The sequence below is a fragment of the Manacus vitellinus genome, unplaced genomic scaffold (assembly GCF_001715985.3).
Source record: "Manacus vitellinus isolate BGI_N305 unplaced genomic scaffold, ASM171598v3 scaffold_45_pilon, whole genome shotgun sequence".
Taxonomy (NCBI): Eukaryota; Metazoa; Chordata; class Aves; order Passeriformes; family Pipridae; genus Manacus; species Manacus vitellinus.
The window spans coordinates 5,112,914-5,138,342 of record NW_021940571.1 but is presented as its reverse complement, the minus strand read 5'-3'; the positions used below and the strand labels follow the sequence as shown (position 1 = coordinate 5,138,342).

The 25,429-nt window shown below is 40.6% G+C and overlaps 1 protein-coding gene across 2 annotated transcripts in view; it reads right to left on the bottom strand.

Moving 5' to 3' along the window:
* Nucleotides 1-5,001: 5,001 nt before the first annotated feature.
* FNDC3B (fibronectin type III domain containing 3B) overlaps nt 5,002-25,429 on the bottom strand; it is a 191,474-nt gene continuing 171,046 nt past the window's right edge. For both annotated transcript variants that reach the window (XM_029962340.1, XM_029962339.1), the window contains 3 exons: nt 18,442-18,608; nt 15,192-15,319; nt 5,002-8,532 (listed from right to left, as the gene is read on the bottom strand). In XM_029962340.1, the coding sequence (XP_029818200.1) occupies nt 8,221-8,532; nt 15,192-15,319; nt 18,442-18,608 (607 nt within the window). In that variant the 3' untranslated portion in view covers nt 5,002-8,220. The remainder of the gene's footprint in view (nt 8,533-15,191; nt 15,320-18,441; nt 18,609-25,429) is intronic.

Below are 25,429 nucleotides of genomic sequence, written 5' to 3'. Positions count from 1 at the left end.
CAGTACATCAGCATTGCCCAATGTAACTGACACACTTGGTGGGCATTTAATAGGCTTTCTCAGTGCTCTTCCCAGCAGAAAGGTCTCCATTCCTTTCCAAGTCCAGCACTTGTGTGTTATGGCCCTTCCTGACCTCAGCTGCACTCTGACTGCATGCCCTGACTTCTACAATAAGAACAGAACTCAGAACCTCTCATTAACCCTAATACCTAGATCTCAAAAAGCACCTCTGCCTCATCTTGGAGCTGACCTGGTGATGCTGACTGCACGTTTGTCTGAGACCTGAAAACACACTGGTTTGGTTTTGCTCAGCAAGAGGTGGGTGGCTCTGCAGCACAATTTTGGAGAGCAAAGACCTCCAGACATGGTACACACTGATGTGCAGTGTCACCTGGATCCCGTCCCCAAAACAGTGCCAAGCTCTCACACTACCAGCTGGGAGCAGGCTCGAGGAACAAACACACTGTGAGCAGAGGACCATAAGCATTGTGTGGTATCCCAGAAAACCACCAGTGGTAGTCTTCCCTGGGGATTTGGGCACTCATGGACAAGTCCCCATGTCCTTCACACATGGGGTTGGCTCCAAAAAGACATCAGTGGCGGACCTGGCTCCCAGGACTGCTCCTCACAAGGAGGGTAGCAGGTCCTAAATCAGCACCTAAACCATGTACTGCCCTGTGGCCAATCTCTGGTCTCTTGTTCTGTGCACAAATACACCCTTCTGAGAGCTACAGGGTGCTCCTCTAGTTGTGCTTGGAGATAAACCACTCTGTGTTTTGCCAAATGAAGGCATTTTATGGCTCTCCATGCCTGCTTTGATTCTTTCACTGGGAGCAAAATGAAGCTTTGGTGACGTGCGCGAGCCCATAAGGCAAAATTGCTCTCAGAAATAAAGCACCCCACTCTCACCTTCAGGGGCTGCTCCGAGGGCTCAGGACATGCTCTCCGAGCATTTGCCCCCACTTGAATGCTGCTGGATCAAAAGAGAGAGCATTACTACCTTTGCTTTTTTCTCGTGTTCTGATTGATTTTCTCATGATTGCGGTGCTGTCCACGAGAGAAAAGGCATGGCTATTTCCAAGCCTTTATCCACATTGTTCTTCCCTGCACAGCCTCCTTCCACTAATAACCTGGTGCTGCAAATCATCCCTCATTAGGGTGGGCAGGCAGGGACTCTAACACCACAAGCCTGTTCTGCAATGAGGCTGCAGCACGATGAGCACTGGGGTGCAGGGATTTAAATAGCTTTAACATGACAGTATGACAAAAAGACAGCAAAAACTCATACTACCAATTCTCACCAAAGTTAAGGCAATATTCATAATCACACATGGGCAGGCACCCTGCCCAGCAGATAGCACTTGGGTGTTTTTATCAAATGGTGACAATGCTTCTTCTAAAATTCACTGTGCTGTGCTGGGTGCACAAGTGTGGGGTCATGGAAGGTGCAACTGCCTGAGCCAGTTTTGATGGAACATGTAGCTTTGAACCCACTGCACTACTTAGTTTGTGAAGAGGGAAGTGGGTACCCAGCCCAATGGTTTCCATGTGCCTTGGCTGTACCCCAGTCCCAGGAGAGAAATGCTGGTGTGGGGCTCATCCCTGAGATGAGCAGCTGCCTTGGGCTCTGCCCTGAGCACCTCTGGTCTAATGCTGGTAATGATTTTGGTTGAAATGGAATGATTTTGGTTGAAAGGGACTTTAAGGACCATCTAGTCCCTACCCCCTGCCATGGGCAGGGACACCTTCCACTAGACCAGGTTGGTCCAAGCCCTGTCCAACCTGCCCTGGAACACTCCCAGGGATGGGGCAGCCACAACTTCTCTGTGCCAACTGTGCCAGGGCCTCACCACCCTCACAGGGAAGTCACCCTGGACTGGGGTGTCAGTGTCAAAAAACCATGAGAGATTCATATTTACCTGCTTTCTTTCAGTCTTTGCTGGGAGCTCATGCCTGATTTCCCACACCAGAGTGCAATCTGGAGTCTGCCACAGAGAGAGGAGTGCCCTTGCCACAGGCTGTGGCAAGATCTGTATCAAATCTCTCATCCTGCAAGACAAGGCTGCCGTGAGCCAGAGGAAGGGGTTTGCACCATCACTGCCCTGGCAGGGCTCATTTAGGGAGTAACTAGAGGTTTGCATGGCTGTGATATTTTTGACTTCAAAACAATGAAGTCAATCACCCCCCACTTTAAACAAGGACATGGGACAGAGCCCTAAAGCATTGAAGAAACTCTGAACCCCCACACTGGAAAGAAGGCAAAGACAGGAGCAGCAGCAGCAGCTTAAGCGCCGTGATCCAGAGCAACCACTAACCCAGAGCTACATCCAACACCATACAAAGTCCATACAGCAGCATCCCAGGGAACATTCGGCCCTGCTGAGTGCAAAGACCCAAATTCCTCAGTGTGCCAAACCCCAGTGTGCTGCAGGCACCAACCTGCATCCTGGGGACACCAGTGTGTAAGGCAGAGGCTCTGAACAGAGGACACCACCCCCAGGTCACAAGCATTTTATGGGAAGAAAGGGCATTTGAGCTATAAATTAATAAAGACAATATTTGCACTGGATTAGGGTGAATTTGTCAACCCTATTCACAAATTAATCCTCACAAGACTTCTGCATCCCTACTGTTTGCTCTATTTTATTTGTGGAGAGCAATAGCTTTCATATGACAGAAAGTGAGAGAGATGAGCTAATAAAATTACCAAGAAATGACATCCACTGAGCACAATGACCCAAGCAGTTATTTATTAACCATGTCAGGAGACCTAAAAATAGTTTTGATTGCATGGAAGACCATCTATGTCACCAATTAGTACAATAAATGTAACTACTCAAACTAATAACAGCACATTCACTTAAATAACAGCAGATCCCAGGCTAATCCACTGTGTTTGAAAGCATCTTGTGAAACCTCTTTTTATTTCACCCAGTCAAGAATCTGGGCATTGTGAGAGCAATTGCTAAGAGCAGAAACAGATGTAATTGTTCAGAATTTATTAAATGCAATACCGATGAAATAGCCCTTTTCTGCTCAGCCATAAAAACATTGAAACAGAATATCCATATTCCCCTCTCTACTTACTTGTTCTCATCCTCAGAATAAGATACAACATTTACATCTTTACTCTCAGCCAGGTTAAGGACAGAGTGTATAATTCTACATCACTACAATAAATCAAAATACATCATGAATTCTGTGACAATTCTAGAAACATTTTTAGAGCAAATATAATTTAGACTTTTCCAGGCTAATTTCTTTGTAATTTGCCTCTAATACCTTTGGGTGCAGACAGGTCTAACAGAACCATCCTGCTGGGAGGGGCAGGGGGGGAAAATCACCCCATCTTCCTAGTCCATAAATTCATAGAATGGAATCATAGCACAGTTTGGATTAGAAGGGACCTTAACGATCATCCTGCCACGGGCTAGGATTGCCCAAGTATTTAATTTTCAGGGGTATTTTAAATACCTCAGCCACACTTCAAGACAGCAAGGACAGGCTGGAGTTAAAATCCACCTCCCTTCAGCAAGTGCTGTTTATTTATAGCAGGCTGGATTTGAGCATCTCCTAAAACTCAAAGACACAGGTGAGCCTGGCAGGTAACACTCTACACGAGATGAACAACACGGACTGATGCCACCTCCGGATCCTGTTTGCGGATCCCCCTCCTGGGGAGCGCGGGGCTCCGTTCGTGCCGCACATGGCTCTGACACACCAGTTTCTCACGGAGACCCCCCCTTTAAACGGGGCTCAACTCTGCTCCACCAAACCAAACGTGCTCTGAGCTCGCAACAGCGACTCAAGTCAAGAGCAAAACAAATTCTACTCGCTCGTTTCTGAGCAGGCCCTGCGATCACCGAGGGCAGAGAATCGCTGCTGCCATAGAAACGGCGGGCGCCGGCCCGGGGACCAGGGGCTGCTGTGGGCAGACCTGACACTGCTCAGACTGCACCAGGGTCAACATCCCACTGCTGGACCACCCCAAAGGCTGCTGGGAAGGCCACAAAAACATCCAAAAATACAAACCTCTGCTCTCTCTCAGACCTTTTCGAAGCCGGTACTTTTCTTGACAGCAGGCAAGAGCTGCTGGTGAACACAGTTATCACCCAAGCCCGGTTACAACTTGCTCTGCACTTCCTTGTAAAACAAAATCCATTGTGAAGTTAGTGCTACTTACCCAGCTCTGCCTAGTCTGGGCGTGGGAAAGGGACCCAGCACTTCTGCACAAACCTGTGGGTGGTGACACACAAGGGAACATCCCGAGCTCAAACAGCAAATGCCTAAATCCTCCTTTGCTCCCTTGGGCTCTCACGGCCCTCCAGCACCTCTGCAGACACCCGTGGCAATAAACCAGAGACCACTAAAAAGAAAAGATCTCTTCAGACACCAAAAGGCTGATTACTATTCTACAGACATATTTCAAAGGTTTTCTTAAAGAGATTGTTTTGGCAAGCACTGTCTAAATAAAAAGGTTGAGCAACCAAGTGAAAAATATTACTGTATTTCCCCAGGAAAACCCCTCTCATGTTGTGAACTGCAGTAATTAAAAAAGCAAACAAATGAAATCTTATATTTATGCAGTGATTTGAAGAAGAAAAGCATTTAAAAAATAAACATTAATGGTAAGAACCATGTATACATACTAGATTAATTTGTTATGATGAGTAATTGAATTCGTTGTACATAATTAATAAATTAAAAGCTCTGATATTTCAAGTGTTTAATTACTAAGAGATAAAAAATCTAAGTATATTTTTATAATCCTTAATTTTTCATGCAAAGTATTTAAAAGAAGTTATTAGAACACCTGACTTCAAGGTTATTCCTATAAACTTATGCTTCACAAGTAACACAAAATCACTGCAATTACAAACCAGAAGCATTCTGAGGTAAATTCGGGGCTCCCACCCCTACTCCAGGCTGCACAACAGCACTGACCTGCCAGAAGGATCCACGTAGACCCAAAGGTCTGTGTTCAATTAAAGTAACTCCTGGTAATATCAGAAAGAATTAAAACATTTATTGGGCATAAATATATTACATATACACTACAGATACAGTTAAGTCTTACATACATAGTGTAGTATTTGCAAAATCTATACATTAAAATTGATATGGCAGTTTTAATATAATGCATATGAAATAGTCTAAAATTTACAATACAAGAAAACTTATGATTATTTTTTTTTTAAAGTTGAAAAGCTTGGAATGTATGTTCCCATAGTGAGGTAAAAACATTTTATTTTTTTTTTTTCAATTTAAAGAACTGTGCAAGGATAAGGTTCATACACATTCAGTTAGGGCACTTCTCAATCGTGACACTGAATACTGAGCTACTGGAGCCAACAAACAGGATTAGAAAACACTTCAAGTTCATAAAGAAAAAGGCAGAACAATACAAAAACATCTCTTTCCTTCCTTAAGGGTTTCAAATACTTAGTGTTTCATTCTACCTTCGTTGTTGGTGGTGATTTCCATGAGAGCAGAGAGCCCCGGGGTGGGATCCAACACCTGCTATGGCTGGATCAAGGGCATGAGGATGTTTGGGAAGGGACAAGGCATCAGCAGTGGGGAGGGTCTGACATCAGTGATCCTTTACTTTGTCATTATTATGTGAATGACAATCATATGACAATCACTATGGCAGAATATACAGACTAAAAGAATGTCAAATTAACTCTTCCAGGGCCTGTCCCAGCTCCTCCAGTGCACGGCCTCCAATAACCTCAGGCTTGGGCTGGGTCTTCTGGTTCGTGTGGTTAGAAGGGACCAAACATATCAGCAATGACAGAAATGCTTTGAGTGTAACTGATTGCTCTTCCTGACACTTCTGCCCACTGCTTTTAGTATCATTTGTACTTCAACCTTTCAAAATTGCTCATCTAAAACAAGCTGGGTTTTTATCCTTAATCTTTATTAAAGCAGTTTGTTGTTTTTTTTTTTTTTATTTCTTAAAAAGGTGTCCAGCTCGGATTTCATAGCAGCACTGCTCAAACAATACTCCAAAAATTAAAAAAAAGGGAATCTATTCAAATTTCTGGGTTTCCAAACTAGCGGTCTTTTCATTGTTTTAAAAAATACACTCTTCTCCCCTCCACTGAAAACAGCTGTATATGCTTTGCTCACAAAATACAGATGCAAGGTCACAAAGTTTCATATCACAAATAAATTTAAATAAGATGTAAATAAATTTGACAAGCCATGACTTTGGCAAAAAACCCCAAAAAAATATATATATTTAGCTCAATGCCATTAGTTTGCAAGGCTAAATTAAACTAATTATAGTCAATAACAAAATACAGAACATTTCTAATATTTGCTACATCTAGAGAGGCACACAGAATAATTCATTGATCTTAGCACTTTCTTTCCAGAGATGATTATGTTTTTGGATACATGTAAACGTTTGAATCACTGATAATGGGTTTTTTTGGCATTTAATGTACTAGATGCTCCCATCTTCAAAAACACAAGAAAATGTAAGAAGATTAATAATACTAGGAATGCTGCCAGGTAAAAAGTTGACCTAAAGTACAACAGTATAAAACAGACAAAATGTAACATGCTACGGGGTGGGTGGGGAGGGGGATTAGTACATAAGTACACTTTTTATTTTTTATTTTTTTACAATAAATAAAAAGATTGCACTGTAATTGGTATTTAAAGTACTGTATGCAGTATATAGTATAAATAAACCTAAAAACAAAAATAATGTTGTTTTTTCCCCATTACTTTGGTTAAGGGAATATAATGCTAGTACAGGACACTGAATCTTAGACGATGGAGACAGAGCACAAAAAAAGCTAGGACAAGAGCAAAACCAAGTAGCAAAAATATACAAAAACAAAAGGCAGGGAAATACACTGTGTCTGTTGCACCCTTTTGGAATCTATTTGCACCTCCAGCTCATTTATGTCCCTGAGGTACTCGCACAATGTTGACTTAATATAAATAACCCCATGACTCAAGAGTTAAAAATCTAGTGTCTCGATGGATTAAAACGTGTCTGGGAAGGGGCAGGCAGGAGGGGGGACACTGCCATCAGAGCAGGCACTGTTCCTCTGCAGGACTCTCATCTCAGTTTTGCCAGGTACCAAGTTATTTCAATTAGCCCCCTGGTAAGAACAGCAATGACACCCATTTAAGGTATTTAAAATGAACAGATGTGATTTCTGATACCTCCAAGAAAGTTCCATAAAATGGATACCCCTCCAAAAAATAATAATAATAATAATAAAAGATCAACTGACAGTAAAGTTTGCTTCCATTGAGTGTAAATCTCACCTAATTCAGTAGAGGCAGTAAGCTGCCACCAGCTTGAATCATATAAATCAGGCTGAACATAATAGAATAATATCTAGTATTAGATTAGGAATAGTTATATACAGTGACAAACAGACAAGTTAAAGCAGCTTTTAAATAGCTGAACATGGGAATAACTAACTATTGCACAATGCCCTCTTAAAATTACTGCTAGGAATCAAAATGGTAAAAAAGAATCTATAATGCTTCATAATTTATACGCAGTTTGGTTATTTGATTTCTTATACAGGCAGTTTATAGTGTTGTAATTGTAAAAACAACAGACAACTAAAAAGGTTTTTTGACTGCAGGATACCGTTCCAATTTAAATCCACTAAACAGTTAAAACAACAACTTAGGTTTTATCTTGAAAAACAGGGGCAAATGTAGTGAATAATTCTTAGGCAACATTGCTAATACTGTTCAAGGAAAAACTGGTACTTGACTAACACTGTATTCTAGCCTCATCACTATACACATTTGTGACTAATGTTTAGAAGGAAAAAGAAGAGATAAAAAAAGTGACCCATGATTAAAATTTCCTAAATAGTTAAGATAAAATAAGAGACTGTACGAACTTCAGTGAAAAAACCCAAAACAATGTTGAAAAGGCAAATTGGTGACAATTTTGAAATTGTGAAGGAAAAAGGAAAAAATCTTGCTTTTGGTATCTGGTTTGCTTGTTTCTCCAGTTTGACCACTTCCTAGTTTTGAATTTCAAAAAGGTGCATCAAAACACTGATTTATCTTTCTTCAAGCTAGAACTGTAAAAACAAGAGAAGTATATAAAATGTATGGTAGAACAAAAGAATTTAAAAAAAAAAAAAACAAACAAGGAATATCTGAATAAATGTGTGGATTATAATGCGTAGCATTAGTTAAATTTGTATCTCAAAACTTCCACTGAATTCTCTACTTCATAAAGAAGTATTGTAATATACAGGCGAATATAATCGACAAACTCGCGAAGCCGAGAACGATGAGGGCTGCGAACTGTTCATCAGTAGGAATCATGCTCTTCAGCTTGGGGTCATCCACGCTTCCCATTTCTCCCGCAAGCACGATATCGTTCCGCTGGAGCGCGAAGGCAACGGAGGGGCTGAAAGGTCCACTGAGCTCCTGTGAGGTATCCAAGCACCGGCGGCAGACGCAGACGCGAAACCGATAGTCTGTGTTCACTTGAAGGCCTGAGATGTGGAATGTGGTCTCTTCTCCCTTGTACACCTTCAAAACAGAACAGGGAGCCCGGTCAAACACGCAGAGCAAGACAACCTCCTACTTCCGTAGCATCAAACAACTTAAAAAAGTAATAACGTAGGATTTCACAAGGATGAGAGCCAGGAGGTTCAGTCAAGTCTCCAAGGAAACACTCGGGGAGCTCTCAAGGGGAGGAATTCACCAGGTCAACGCAGGTTTTGAAAAACAGAGGCATGTGGAGGACTATGTGAGAGATGTCGAGCCATGGGAGATCTCAATACGGAGTGTTCAACAGTATCAGTGCACACAGGGACAGACAACACTTCAGACAACACATCAATCATAAGACACACTCATCTTTTGTGGGTGTGCTAATAAACATATTTCTGTACTCCTAAAATGTGATTTTATGCCTAAAACATGTCTAAGACTTAATAACTATGTCTGGTCCCAAAAGAAAGAGAACCTGCAAAGGTTATTGCAAGTCATTCAATGTGTAATTGTAAAATTGCTTACAGACATTATTTTAATGTATTTTCCCTCACATTTCTCTCAATAAACAGCAGTCACAAATTACACTTTCAGAACGGTGGAAATAATAAAATATTATTAAGGTATGGAAAAGCTACGCTTGACTGCATTTTATTTGGTTCTTTACTAATCCAAACCCATCACATATTTAGGTTAATCAAACGTAGGTACTGCACGACTCAGAGCACAAGTCACAGTATGAGAAAGGAGAGAGAACTGAGTATCTGAGACAGTCTGGTGATGTAAATGGAAAAAGACCACTGGAAACATTCATAAACTCTGAAAACAAATTATTCATATAACAGAGGGTTGTTGAAACTGGTACTTGATGAAATGAAAAATGTGTCATAAAGTGCCTGTGTCTGCTGGGAGAAAAACTACCTTGAACTTCAGATACTTCTTCCACCGCTCATTTTCCCTTCTCCTCACTGCAGGAGCAGGCGGCTGAGAGCACTCTGCCCTCCCAGGGGCAAGAACTCATCTTAGAAGAGGGCAGTAAGTGGGAAATTAGACCTGAGCCCATAAAGGATTTCCTGTGCATTACTCTGGAGTAAGAAAAGAGGAGGAAGGAGACCTGCTCAACTAAACACCACTTAAGGAGTCCAGCTTTCCTGCCCTGCTTGTCCCTGAGACTCATCCCTTGGTTAAACAGCTGGTTGCTGATTTCTTGAGAAGGTCTGGGACAAAGTTAAGGTTTTTCTTTCATTTGTTCTCCCCACTCCTTTTAAACTTTTGCAGCTTTTCCCAATACAGTTTGAATGATGGTGACTCTGGGTTTCCAGATGAAGCAGAAGTCCTCCAACTGGTTCATGTTTCTTGGCCCCCAGGTACCGATCAAGAAGCAATGTTTAAATAAATGTGACTTTCCTCAAGTACCCTCAGTATCTTCAGGCATTTCCCTTTAGGTCAAGTGATAGGAATACAACAAATTCATATCATAAATCCCTGCGAGTAGCCACACCTATGCACTGCTGCCTTTCTTGTTGTTTTTGTTTGTCTTTCCAATGCCAGTGAGAACTGAGTCAGTAAGTTAAAGTAATTGCAGGGAAAACAAAACTGAAAGTGCTGTAGCAGCCCACAGAAATAATGTGAGGGTCGGGACACCTATTTGCAAAGCACGCCTCATCCCAAGAACATTTCTGCCACTCTGTTTTCCAATGGCAACTCCATTTCTAACACCCACCTGTTGAGGGAAATGTCCTCCACCTACTCCATCACCAGTGCTGCACCTTATAAGTGGTTAACTCTTAGCTTATTCCTAAATAAGTAATTATTCACTTCATTTCCAAACATATAATCAGAGAAGCTCTACTTGCCTCTGCAACCAATATGACCACTTCTAAACCAAAATAAAAATCTGGTGAAATACAAATAATGACATTTAATAAAAAAAATTTACAATCTAATCTTGATAAATAACATTTAACCAATACTAGGGATGGAATATACATAAGCTGTCTTTGCACTGAAAAAACCCTTTCCAGTTAATTGGTTTTTTACTTGTTTTGTTCTGTGAAGGTGGTGAATACCAGCATAACCGGAGGCCAAGTTTGGCTAAATCAAAGACCTGTATCTTTATTACAGTCTAACAAGCACAGATGACCAAGTTCACTTGAGCCAGCTACTCAACAGCACTTCTCAGAAAAAGACCAGACAGCCAAGTGAGAGAAGAGTGTACCTTTAAGGGAAGTTTGAAATATAGTTGAAAGTGCATAGAATACATGAATTAATATTCACTAATGATAAAGACAAAACATTTCCCGCATTAGTGCTAGGAAGGTGGTGGAAATTGTCCTGCTTCCAGTGGCTTGATGAGTACTTAGCACCTGTGGACCTATGTCCTTTCTCAGTGACAAGTGAAAAATTGTTGTGCTTAACTGTCATCCACTTCTGACAGCAGCCTCTGTACCCTCTGTCACCAGCTGCAGCAGCACCCTGGAGCCACGACAGGGTGCCCTCAGCACAGACACATGTTTGGTTGTGAACACTGTTACACACAACAGAATAAAAAAATTGACAATTATGAATAAGTTCTTTAAATCTGCCAAACAAATATGACATCAAATATAACTCTATAAAGCACGATAGTATTTTATATGTAGCACATTATGCTCTGTTGGCCAACAAGCCAAAGTGAAGTGCCTATCCAATTTATCACTATCAGTTCCTAAAAACAGCTTTTCTGTTTAGGCACTTGAGAATATAATAAAAACGTGATGAGCTTTTTGCCTGGTTCCCTCAATGAAAATATCATCACAAGTAATAAACTGCTGCTGAAGCCTCTTATGGCATTTGATCCTACTGATCCAAGCTAAACAGCTCAGAGAATTCCTGCAGGCAAGTGTTTCTCAGTTTCACTGATCTCATTAATAACTCCAACCCTACCTCCATCTTTTCCAAATAATAACAATGACAGCCATAATTGTCCTATAAGCAACACAGTGGAAAGTGTAAGATAATCTTACCTGGTTGTTGCATCCCACTGCAATGACCAGTGTATTTAGTAATTAATAAGAGCCTATTTTGTATGGTGATAAGAAGACAAATAATCATAGAATGGTTTGTGTTGGAAGGGACCTTAAAGCTCATCTTGTTCCAACCCCCTGCCATGGGCAGGGACACCTTCCACTAGACCAGGTTGCTCTAAGCTCTGTCCAACCTGGCCTTGAACACTTCCAGGGATGGTTTTCAATCTATGTTGAAAGCATGTCCACTTGATAGGTCTAACTTCTTCTAAAGTCACCTGACAGATTTCTCTTTAAGAAACTGGTTTATTATTTCATCCAAACTCAACATCAGCTTCACTCACTCCACTGCTGAGATGCTCATAAAACCCTTCAGAGTTATGTGGACAGCCTTGTCTCCTGAACAGAGAAACCAGAGTCCCTCAGACCACCTGCCAGGAGGTCATCTGCACTGAAAAATCCTAAAGGAAGGAAATTATTTGCTTCATCTCATGACACAAAACTAGTACCAGGAGGCAGAGAAAATACTCAGTGCAAGTAGCACTAAACACTAAATGCCAACAGGTGCCATACAAGTCTGCTGTATTTTGGCACACAACCAGTACAAGTGCCTTGTACTTACTATGGAAAATAGAGAAGGAAACCCAATTTTTAGAGCTTTACACAAATAAACAGTTCACCAAAGCATTCCAGACATTGTGTGTCTACAAACCAAAGAAAAAACAATAATAGAAGTGAGAGCTTGGTAAGACCAACCGGGCTCTTGCAGGCACCCAACCTCAGTGCAGGCCTGAGCAGGCTTCCCACTGCACTGCTAGGGAATTTTCACACACCCAGTGTATCCTACCCTTACCTTTTCTTCTTTTGGAAAGCATCTGGGAACAGTTTTCTCCCAGAAAAGATGAGGCAGAAGCTGATGAAACACCACTGCCTCCAAATTCTTGGAAATTTCAAAGATAGAACATTTTGCCTCACTGGCAAACAATTTAAGGCTAAGGAAGTTTTAAAAAGCTCAGCTCTCATTTCCCATGGTCAGTTCTGATGAGGAGCTGGTTCCTGGGTGTTTCCAGTCCCAGAGCTGCTCAACTGGGAAACTAAACCTTGGGCTGCTGGGCATTACAACCACTATCCCCAGCTCCAGCTCTGCAACTGCTGCCCAGCCCAGCCCACTTCCCTAACTCTGGATTAAAACTAAGCAAACCTATTTAACACAGTTTGAAGCTAAATTCTGACTAAGCTTTGCCAGATAAAGGTGCAAGAAACAGAAAAACAAATCCAGGCCAGTGATTCCTGGAATCTGCTGCAGTTTACATCCTGATTCGTAAACAAGGAAGATTTGATTTCCTAAAAAGAATTGTATGCCATTACTTCTTTAAAATTATCTGAATAGATAAAGCATACAAATACACAAAGAGGAACTCATCACGTGAGAAACGGGAAAAGAAGCAGTTCAGTTTTTCTTTAAATACACTTTTCAGGGAGCTAAAATATTATCTGTTTAGTTCCTGCAAATCCAGTTCTTCAGATAATTCTCAGCAGAGAAATATTTACAAATAATGTTCTCCCAGAAAAGGGCAGGGATAGTTATAGTCCCAGTCTGAAAAAAAAGGGCTTTTAAGTACTTTAGTATCACCTCTGCAAGTCAAATGGTGGAAAACCAGCAGCTTTTGGGCAGTGGAGGGCTGCAAACATTGGAGTACAGAGGAAATGATCTAGAGGGAAACTACAGCTTTAGTGTAGTTTAGCATGTCAGTGGCTAATCCTGCAGCAGGGAAAGGAATAGCTTCCTTTCATTCCTTTATTTCCATTAATAGCCTGAAAAATCTACAATTATTTTTCATTTGTGCAACCCTTCAAAACAATTTGCAAAATATTTTTAATATAATATGCCCCTTAAGATACCTATGCAAAATATATATGTCACTTGCAGGGAACAAAATATATTTAAAAATAAATTTACGACTTGCACTTTACAGGTAATTAACATATCACTAACATTAATGAACATATCAATCACACTACTTTTCAGTTAAATAGCAGCAGGTGATCACAGGCATGCCAGAGGTGAAGTGAAATGTACTAGCCAGAAAATCACTCAAAAGATATTTACATATTTTATCTCCTTTGCACAAAACAGGAGCTCAGAGTGTGCTCACAGCCTCTGCAGCTCAACCCATGGACAGTCAGCGATGTGCCCCACTGCTGAGGCACCACCCACATTCGTGCTGAAAATGAAACATTCTGATGGGCAAAACTGATTTGTGAGAAGGTGAAATAGTGAACTCTCCCTCTTTCCCGTGGCTGGGTATCAGGCAGCCCAACTACACAAGTCCTAGTGGCAGCTTTGAGCATCCCAGCCAGGAGCTTCTGCCAGTGAGTTACTTGTGCCAACTCATGCAAAAACCCCTCATCAGGTTCATGCCTCGTGAGAAATGAAGACCTTCAGCATAAGAAGACCCTGAAAGTATGTTTTATTCCCTTTACTGCTGTTTTTTTTGTTGGTTTGTTGTTTTTTTTTTCACACCACAAGTTCTTGACTGTGCAGATTAAGCCATCACCCACCTCCAAGGAACATGAAGCCGTGCCCAGTTCTCCCCGAGGACATCCAGAATATTTTAAACACTGGACTTACGTTTACTAAAGCTGTGTGTGGAGGTTACAATAAGGTTACTTTGTACATTAGGCAACAGTAAATGAATCCACTTGCCACTGACATCAGGAGGCCAAGGCAGTACAGAGAGGTTTTATTATCTACACCAGCACCAAAAATATTTCCTGACAAAAACAAGTCAGGTTCTGAATCTTTACCACCCCCATGAATTGTCCAGCATTTTTAATGTTATTTTTGATAATTCATTAATTCACAGTAACACTCAAAAACAGGCTGAAGAGGAACAAAGACATAGTTGCAAATAAAGTACTACCTTACACATGTTTTTAAGGGTTTAATTGAAAGTTTAGCTTATCTCATTCCCTAATTTGGACTTAATTGGAATCCACATGACAGTGAAAGAAAGCACAGGAAACAGATAGGGCAGAGATGAAGTGCACTACAAATCACACAGTCAGAGGTGTGACAGATGAAACAAAAGGTCTAGCTGTGAATGAGCTGTTCTGAACTGCTGCTCTGGGGAAGTGTCCACTTGCGAGCTCTAATGAAGACAGGCAAGAAAAGAAGGATGAGCTGCACTTCATTCCCTTTGTTTCCACAGTGCCAGGAAGGATATACAGCACTTACACAACTGTGTATCGAAACCTTACACCAGAATGGGACAGATGAACAAACCACTTTCAAGTTGTGCACTTGACTGAAATCCTTGATAGATGATCTTAAAATGGGCTTAGTGAAGGAGGAATTAATCTACCTGCTTCATCTCATCTTCAGATAATGGTTAACACCAGTAAGCTCAGAAGCAAGCCTGGGTGGAGAGAACTGTAACTTCTCAAAGGTTAGTTCAGTTAAAAATAGTGGTTAACTATAGAGAGAGCTCGAATCACTCCAATAAGATAATGATGTTCTACATACTCCCTTAGGGGACAAAACAACCTATTACAGCCCTTAATTTTGACTCAGCCTTTACCAAAGTGCACCTGACACATCACCAAATACAAAGAAGCAGCACAGCAATTTTTCAAAACCATTTCCGTTGACATCAATTTAGCAACATTAAACCCAGACCATTTCCCTACCTGCTTGTATTCAGACTCTCTTCCAACCAGTACCTGCAGAATATAACCAACAGGATCTCCCTTCATGGGTGGGACCATTTCCCAAGTAATTTCACAGGAGTTTCCTCCCAGCTGTGTCACTCGAGGGGCTGCAACAAAATGAAATACGTTAACATTTAGTATAAAGACTGCAAACTGAAATCTTATTCATTTTATGAGCACTGTAATATTTACCAGAACATTTTAAAAAGGGAACTTTGGGACATCACAGGGGTAAGTAGCACATAATCTGTACTGTCTTTATGTGGCCAAAAAAATCAAACTGCCATCACCACTGGATGAAAGAAATAAAATTTAAGTCACTCAAAAGGCTCATTTATTTCAGGGCAGTCTTGCCTGATGAAGCAGTTCAGGATTCCTGTGGTATTAAACAAAAATAAACACTATCCACAGAAAACTGGGTGAAATTTAGAGCTGATTAACAAGCTTGTAAGAAGTTTATTATAGAACCCAGATCCCTTCTGCAGAAGGGCAGAGAGCTCTCAGATCATCTCTGATCTGTGTGAGCCAGTAGAGAGGGGGAGTGGATGCAATAGGAAACTTTGAACTTTTAAAACTCAGTTGCAATGCTGTGCACTGATCTTTTCAAAGCAGAAGCCAACATACAAATTGCACAGGCATTCATAAAAGCAGCAATTTTGTGAAGTTCTGAGCAAACACCTGTGCCAGTGGAGACACTGCACATTCCTCCCATGCTACATGTCATTGAAAGAGAGGAATAATATCAAACATTTCATTCAGGAAAAAGAGAAGGAATGTGAGAAGGGAAGCTAAATCTCTTAATGCAGAAAATTAAGTCAAGCCTGGGAAGCAAAATCACAAGCATAATTTAAAAAACTTAGAGCTGTATGTAACTTTGAGCCTGACACCCGGATGATAAGACCTGCTATTTCTAGCCAGACTTAGACTAATGCTTTCACTAGAACTCCAGAGAAATTCCATTTGCCAGCTGTCACAAGGCTGCTGTCCTTGGGAAAGCATCTCTCACCAGCTGAAAGCCAAAAAAACCCAAGGGCAAGCTCACAGGTGAGCTGAGCAGAGCACTGGCAGTGGCAGTGTGTTTATGTGTACAACTAAGCATCTGCCACTGGAAGGCATCAAAAAACTGCAACGGCATCCAGGGTCCACCAACCTCTTGATCAGGCAGAGGAAGCAAGCACAATACCAAAAAAAAGAATGAAACTGGGAGAAACAAGAGCACCTAACACTTTAGCAGATGGTTAACATGTGCACGTGCAAGGACACGAGCTTGTTAAAGGCAATCTAGAGCCCCAACCATATGAAAACAGACAACAGGAGGGTCTATCAAAGAAACAAATGCTGCTGCATACATTAGATGAATTTTAGACTGATTTGTTACTACCCAAGAGGAACACATGAATCATATGAGGACCCAAATGTAATCAATATCCATTTACTTCCCTCTGCACATCTGCTAGTGTTGAGAGACTGATAATAGACGCCTTCATCTCAGCTGACAACAACATTCTCAATTATTTTTCCTCCTCCTTCCATCCCTCACCCCAATACATGCAGATTTTTGTCTGACACTTACAAAACACTGCCATTAACAACAATGCTATTCTGGGGTTGGCATCACTAAATGAGTAATTAGGAGACTTTAGAGGAGAATAAACATTTGCTTCTGAGAGATGAAAAACTGAACTAAGTTTATCACATAAATTCCTCTGTATTGCCCTGAACACATAAGGGAATCAACATCACCATCTTGCCTCATCAGATCTCTCCTCCCTGCAGCATCACCTCCCCTCAGCAGTGTTCACTAGCACAGTTTTTGTTGTGCCCTTTTCTCTGTTACAGCCAGTATTTTGTCAGGTACCCAAGGTCCCAGCCTACACACGACCGGCTATTTGCACCATATTTTACCGCTTGATATTCAGCCCAGGGTGTGAGTCATATTTAACAGGAACTCAACAGGCAGGCAGAGAGTTTAAAACAAAAACCTAGGTGAGGTGAATTGAATAAAATTGATTATTATCCAACAAAATGCAAGTGTGACTGCAGTGCATGCCAGCATCATTGGGCTGGTTTTATCCACTTAGTGCTGCAGATGCACCTGCCCTGGGTCATCCAGCATGAGCTCTGTTCCCTTGGTTGGCAGCACATCTTCCACCTGTGTAATGGTGTGAATTGGGATAATTCACCCCTGGCTAAATATCTGTACCCTCAATCACACAGATATTTTTTGCTTGAGAACATTATCCTTTCTGGGGGTGACTCAGAGCAGCTAACCTAGGGAGCAGGGAAATACACCCCTGCAGTGCTCTGCCCTCTCTACATCTTTGGTTACAAAAGGTGTCAAAATCACCAAAGCCAGATTTTAAGTGCAAAGCAGCAAACAAAACCTCTCTGACAAACTGACAGTTGCTGTTTCTCACAGTAAATGACATGACTTGACAGGGAAACTTAAGCAGCCAGGAAAAAGAGTGCATCTGATTTCAGCTCAGCTGATCTGACGGCCCATACAGTGAACCCACTGCCTTCGTAACAGGGAAAAGGCGGCCTCATTAGGTCTAGAACTCAAGGCCTTAATTACACGAAGTTTTATAATGAAACATCTTTTACTGTGTTTTGTACTGCTTTCAGTTTTGCTCCTTCCTTCCTCCTCCTCAGAAGGAGCATAATTACTTAGGACAAAATTTACACAGAGCAAAAGACATTTAATTATAAAACTTCATTTAATTAGGCCTTTAGTTCTTCTAGTGGAACATATACTGAGTTCTAATTCTAATGCTCTATAGGTGAAATATCATAATTAATTTTATGTGTTAAAGGAAAAACAAACCCTAAAGTTCTATGTTAGACATCACCTACACAACTAAAAACATTAAACTTTATTAAAGCTGAAGTTGGTAGGTACACATATACACTACAGCTGTTAGATCCTTTGTATAAGTGCTGCTGTAATCCAGAGCAATCCCCTAGCAAGCATTGTTAGCAGTAGCATTTTAACAGTTTATGTATAACAGCAGTGGTTTACATAACATTTATATTGTTTATATGATTTTTGGGTGATAATTTAGCTTCTTACCATAACTGCAGAATTCACAGAAACCTACAAGCAGCACAAACTGATTCTTCACATGTTATTACATACTTGTGGTAACCCTTGCAAACTCACTGCATACTTAACAATTACATAAATATTTACATGTTATGTACATATATGTAAAAAAAATCTGCTACATACCTTTGATTGCAGGTGGGACTGACTTAGTTGTGCAGAAGGTACAGATTTCTGAGAAAGGTCCCTCCCCAGCATCATTTACTGCCTGTATTCTGAACGAGTAACAGGTGGACTCTGTCAGCCTTTGTATCTTGTACGTATGACTTGGTCCCCTATAAATTGGGATAAACCTGAAACAATAAAAATGAGAACATGTGTTTACACTGGAGTGGCACTGACATTCCTGGTTATTACATTTATCAGCTCAAAGTATCCATCTTGTGAAAAGTGGCACCATGTGCTCTGCAGAGCTGTTAAAGGTCGGTATAAAAATGTCACCTTATTAACACACTAACAATGACGAGGAGGCTGGGGAAAGCAGAAGCTCATTGTCCCTTTTGCAACTACTATAACCTTGTAAAATGATTACATGAATTACTAGGAAGAACATCTGCCAATGGATTTCCTACTACCTAGGAATCAAAAAGGACTGAACCTGTGTTCTGCTACAATACACTGTGTGTGCTACTGGTTTTAAACTACCACTAAAACAAGATTAATATGTTGACTCTTATGGTTTTGGATTTTATTTGCACCTTTAGATAAAAACCCCATATCTTATGCTCATCTGTGCCAAAGTAATCCTATTTAAAATTAGAATGGACAGATGTTAATATGTTTGTAATATGTTACACACTTCTCAGTTCTGAAGAGCTCACAGACAGAAGCCAGTCAAAGAGCAGGGACAGAAACAGGTTCAGACAGAACACACGGTGGCCTATGAGTGAGAAGTCACAGGGTAAGCATAATTATAAGGAGGGAGATATGGAGCATGGAAAAGGATGCCAGCCTGGGAGTGCTGGGCAGGCCCACAGGGACAGCTCTGCTCGAGAGCAGGCTGAGAAGACCACACCACACTAAGGAAGTGACTTCCAAAACACTTCCACTGACAAAACTAAACATGAGCGTGCACAAACTCGTCCAACAATATAATACAGAACAAAACCAATGTCACCTAATCTTATAAAAATAAATGTAGAGTTACTAAGGAGAATCTGACTTTATCTTTCATCGCTCTGCTCAGATGTTTTTCAATAACAGTTGCATGTTAGCCAGCAATTTCTAGGCAAGACCCTGACCCCCAGGTGTTGAGCAGAATAGAGATGAAAATAAATAAAGAAGAAGCACTTAGGTTGTGCATCCATCCACTCAGCCTCCAGTGGGAACAACGTCTGTGCATGCAATAGCCCTGAACTTGGGGAACATAAAATTTGTTGTGTAGGATCACTTTTTTTTTTATCATTTAGTACACATTCAAATATCTTAACCATTTCAGCAGATTTTAAATCACCAGGAAGCCAAGAGAGATTTTTGACCTCCCTATCTAGGTGCTAGCTTTATCCTTTGGCTTTGCATGAGACGCAGAGTATAACCAATTTGAGCATTTCAAAGAAACTGGGTCTCTCATTAGCTCTCAGGGACAGAAATCAATTTGTATTACATTATGATTGCAATCCACGTAAGTACAAACAGAGATCAAGAATCATCTGTAGTAAAAGGACATGTTCTGGTAATTCAAATTACTGGAAATGTTCTCTGAGGACTAACGTGACTTACTAACCCCACTGAATTTTAGAGAGCCCCACATCTTGATTAGAAATCAAAGATCTATGCCCACAAGTTTTTGAGAGGAGAGTTTAGAGCCAATTTTCAAAGAAGAAATAGGTTTTTATATTCTTACGTTTCTACAGTTTAAGAACTACCTGCCAGCCCACATTTCTGAGGCTCACATAAGCAGTCACAGCACAGTTTCACAAGACTGACACAAACCTGTTCTCATGGAACAAAATTTGCTCATCTACTTAGAACAGCATTAAGACTGAGGATACAAGACTGCTCTCCCTCTCCACTTCTTGCAGCTCAATCAGGCAGCTGCCTCAGAAACCACTGCAGTAGTCTCAGAAATGCAGAGACTTGTCCCCAAGCCTGATCCAAGGGCAACAGATAGCAAAAAAGATGCAATGCATATTTTAGAATAAAGACCTCTTTGTAATCATCATCAGAGTTAGGTAAGCAAGGGAGGATAAATATTCCCTACCAGCTAACAGAGAAGCAGGTCCTTACCCCAGGCTGGGCTTAAGGTACACTGATAGACATTTATATGGTCGATACCAAGGACTTAGTCCTCAAATTACATTTTCACCTTTTGGATATGATTAAGGTTTCATAACACTGAGGAAGTGATCTGGAAAAACACTTGAGCTCCTCCTGTCATTTGGGAATGGGACTAATCCTCCCAGTTCAGTTAATACTAATACTCCCATCTAGTTCCCATGTCCCCTCATTTTTACTTCTCTATCTCAAAAAAACATCTGTAAGGAAAGCAAAAACTATGGAAAAGCTTGCACGACAAGACTGTAGTAGAAGCACACTAAAACTTCTGAGACTCAACCATACTCGAGGAAAGAGGGCTTCCAATTTTGAAAGAAGAAAGGCTGATTACTAGGTCAAATTCAATTGCTATTGGGCTTTACTATGACACTAATGCTTTGTAATTGTGTTTGAAGATGCAGATCATGATGTAAGATACATAATGAAGATGAAACCCTAACTTCAAAACACTAGTGAGTTTTTGATGATAAGGTAGTATTTTCCTCATGTTTGAAGTAGGCACTTCATAATCCTCCAGGATTATTCTTATTATTTTTAAAATAGTGTAGTTAATTGATGTAGGCAGCTATACATTTGGAGCATTTAATGTCTGCATACATTAAAAGCTATCAAAAGTAAGATTTCTTCATATTATTGCAATTTCATTTTTTAAATATAGGGATTCAGATTTAAATCTAATTTAAAAAGCACATTAAAAAATGAGCTCTGTACACCTTTGTCTTCTTGGCAAGTCTGACGTTGTTCACTGTGCTTCATCCAGGCCTCGTTCCATACATTTTCTTAAGAACAAATCAGCTCTGAGGTTGTTTTGCAAGGATTTAATCTCTTATGCATTTCAAAGTTGACTTAATCTGTGTATGGAAAAGCTCCCACATTCTTTATCTCCCTCTCACCAGCTTGCCCAGCTGAATTTAAAAGACAGAAGGCTACATACCTTAACTGGTACCTTGCCTTCGAAAACACACTGCCTCTGTGGGTTAATGGCATTCTCAGTACAGCTGTTTGTTTTTGTTGTTTTTTTAAGTTTGCACGATCCATAATTAAATCTGAATTATTCTAATTTACTATGCTGTGGTGTTGCCTCTCATCTCCACTAAATTAACAGTGGATATTGAAAAGAAAGCAACTTTCTCCAGGGATGGAGACGCTCTCCAGAGGCTACTTCCCCTCATCTCACTCGGCTGATCCCAATTCTCCCTTCCCAGACATTCTCACGTTGGTCATGGATTATTCATTTACCTGCTCACAGCAGAGAGAACATGATGTCCTACAACGATTGTTAGGGAGACACCACTCCTGTTAGTTCTTCATCAATACCTTTTTATTCTCTGTGAAGATCTTCTTGGAAATGTTTTACATGTTGCAGCTATTTTGTTTCCTCCACTTTAGTCACTTCCAGTTGAGCAGAACAATATGAATGTACTCGCTCTACCTCTGCTCATTAGTTCCCAGCACATTTTAATCAGCAGGTTCCCTTTCAAACTCTTGGGGTTTGTTTATATTTTAGTAACCCGCTGGTTCTTACAAGAATTTGAAAGAAATTCTACTGTACAGCACTAAGTAAGATGGCAATCTTGAGCTGAGGCACAAAGGCTGAAATAGCCACCTGAACTGGTTCTGTTACTGCCTCCCAAAAAATGTAGCCATCTGCCACAATTTTGGCTGGAGAGGAATCATTAATACAGCACCAGTCCACCCTGGCAACCTGAGGCCTCACACCAGGATAAAAGGGAAACTACCTAATTAGAAACTAAAGTACAAGCATTCCACAAGCCAACATCTCTTTTAATATTACTAATGCAACACTATGTTATCTGCACATTTACAGCCCCCACCTGCTTTCTCAGACTATTCCTCTAATTTGGTTAAAGAATTTTATCAAACACTCACTGACTTCTGTGATTTTCTCTCCCCACCAGCAGTTCCCTGTATTACAGGTGGCACAAAGGAAAGCAAAGTTTCAGACTAAACCCATCTAATTCAGAGATACAGGAGTAAATCAATGCACACTTTTTTTTTTTCATCTCCACTGCATTTTAAAACATTCAACTCAAAGAGAAAAGCTTCACATCTGCAGCATCCCCACATCCATCACTGCTCCTTTGACCAGCACCAGGCTGACCTGATCTTTTCAGCTTTAGGGCACCTTTTCAAGCCACTCTTTGGGATCTCTTTTTGCAGGCAGATGCTGAGGGAAGCCAAACACATGACAAGAGTTCCCCTCAAGAGTTTTGGGCTCCCACAACCTCTCCCAACTCTGGCTTCCAGTCCTAACATGAGGTGTGGACCAAAGAGATGGGATGCACTTGCCCCTTTGACCTGAAGATCTGCTTTCTAGACGATACCTACATTATAGTCTATTATATTTATTATATTATATTATATTATATATAATCTGTGTAATACTGTATGCTCACCACTGTCAATATGATTTTTGTTTCTAGGAATAATAATAATAACAACAGGACTAGTGAAGGAGACAACATTTCCTTCCTTAAAAAAGCCAAAGTGGAGAATGGAAAATGAGAAGTGATCAGTCAGATGGGAAGAGTTTGGTTTTCTTCACTAAATTACATAGCACATCTGCAGGCTGACAAAGGGTACTTCAGCCAAAAATCGATTTTTAGCTTGTTTCTACTAGATCATCTTTCATCTGGTGCTGAATTTGAGTTTGTAACCCCTATTTACAACAGATAGTTACTTGTCAGATGTCTGAAATAACTGAGAATGGAAGTATTTCAGCCTACAGAAGCTCCTCCATAGCAAGAAAAATTGCTTTTTTTGGAAGAAGCACCTGGGCACACTCAGGAGGAATGGAAGACAGATCAGCAAAGTGCCTGACAGATGATTCCTGTGTGCAGCCACATCTGGGGCCAAGGAACAGACGGGAGGGACAATACTGAGAACAACTTAAACGGGAATTAACAGCATTTGACTGAAAGATCTGGGAAAAATTACAAAGAGCATCCAATGGCCTGTTGAAACTACACAGTCAGGAAGAAGTAGATGACTAGGCAGCCACCAGCACATGGTTTGCAATGGCAATGTGTTAATAGGCAACATAGATATAAATAAGAGAGGACTTAAAGCTAAGACCAAAAGAGAACACAGTTCAGCAGTAGCAAACTAATGTTCTTACAGCCCTACATGTGTTTATCTTCCTTGTGCAGCACCACATCCACTTTCCCAGTATGGCAGCAACTAACAGTGTTTATGGACCTTAAAATGAAACTCATTCAGCACATCGTGTTCATTCAGCTACTGACGTGACAGCCTCAGTAATCTGTTTGGGCAAAGCTCATGAAGGAAGCCAAACTCAGTCATGAGTTCACCATCATCAGCAAAGTGAAGTTGGAACCTAAAATGTGCTCTTGAAAAACTGGTCAACGTGATCCTGTTGCACTAAGCTGAACTCCAATTACCACTTTAGGGATTAAACAGTTATTACTCTAAGGAAAGCATTATTTTTCTTATGAGGTTGCTGCAGATGTGCAGAAAGTAGCTTTCACTACAGTGACAACCTTGGGTCTAGATGCTGCTCTTATTTATGATCTCCTGTCTGAAATATTCAGTTATCCAGGAAGCCTTAAGTACCTGCAGATGTACACAGACCAAAATGCAAGAGAAAATTTTATTTCTCACCAAAACCAGGGATCCCTTGAAAATACTTAAGGTTTAGCATCTAATTCCATGTCTTACTTCATTACTAACAGCTGAAACATGTCATATCAAACATTTAATGTGGTTTTATCACATGACACACATACAGTTAACTCATATCTTCTAAAAGTGTTTACTCCTGTTTCTAGGAACAAAGTTGAAATGCATAAACAAATTAACCATCTGACACTTGGAACAGTTCTCCCTCTTCTTTTTCATTTGCACAGCCCTCATTGCAAAGCCCCAAGTACAGGATCAGAATACCCTTAATACAAATGCCATTATTGTTAATAGCAATACTCACCTACACAATGCAGCAGTATGAGGAGAAACTACCTGGAAAACTTTTCTGAATGCTGATTTTCTATCTACCCACGCTTGCACAGTAAACTGTAGCATGCCATTTGTCTTGGTGCTCATTCGTAATTTCCTTTTATCACTTAAGTTTTACCCAATATGAAAATGGTTTTTCCTGCAGGTTTTTGGAAGGATATGTTAACTTACCTAATTTTATATTTTAATAGAATTTCACAAGCCAGTAGGACTGAAACATATCAGTAATTGCTGCTAAAATGGGTGTAAATTGTCTTGATCAAACCATGAGTGTAAACAATTCTTTAATTAGACTGCTTGAACTTGCAATAATCAGGGAATGATGATGCCAGTCATCAGACAAGGGCATCGCATTTAGCAACTAATCTCTCTGTGCTTCTATTCTACCTTCCTTGACATTAATACAGAGCAAACATACATGCTGAGGCTCATTCACTCAACTACTTCCCAGTACATGGGAACTGTACTTGGCACTATCATTCTGCAAAGGCTTAGACCAAATCTGAGATGATACTCCACTTCTCCAGCCAGGGGACCTGCAGTGGACACTGTGACAGACCATCTTCATTTCATCTGTATGTTCTCTGCTGTTTGTTTTACTTCTTCAAGGAATAACCAGGTCACAGAAATTGTGCTGGTAGGAGGGAAAACAGTTTTCTCCCCTATATAACATTTCAACATGCTTGGGGAGAAAAGGTTTCCAGTACTGCTGGGTGAAGACTATGGAAGTGTGGGAGAATTATCAATGATATATATGCTTAGGTTGCTTCTTAGCCAACCCCACCCATGACTCTCCCTTAAAATGTAATTATATACATATTTGTTCAAATTTCTGTACAAACACAAA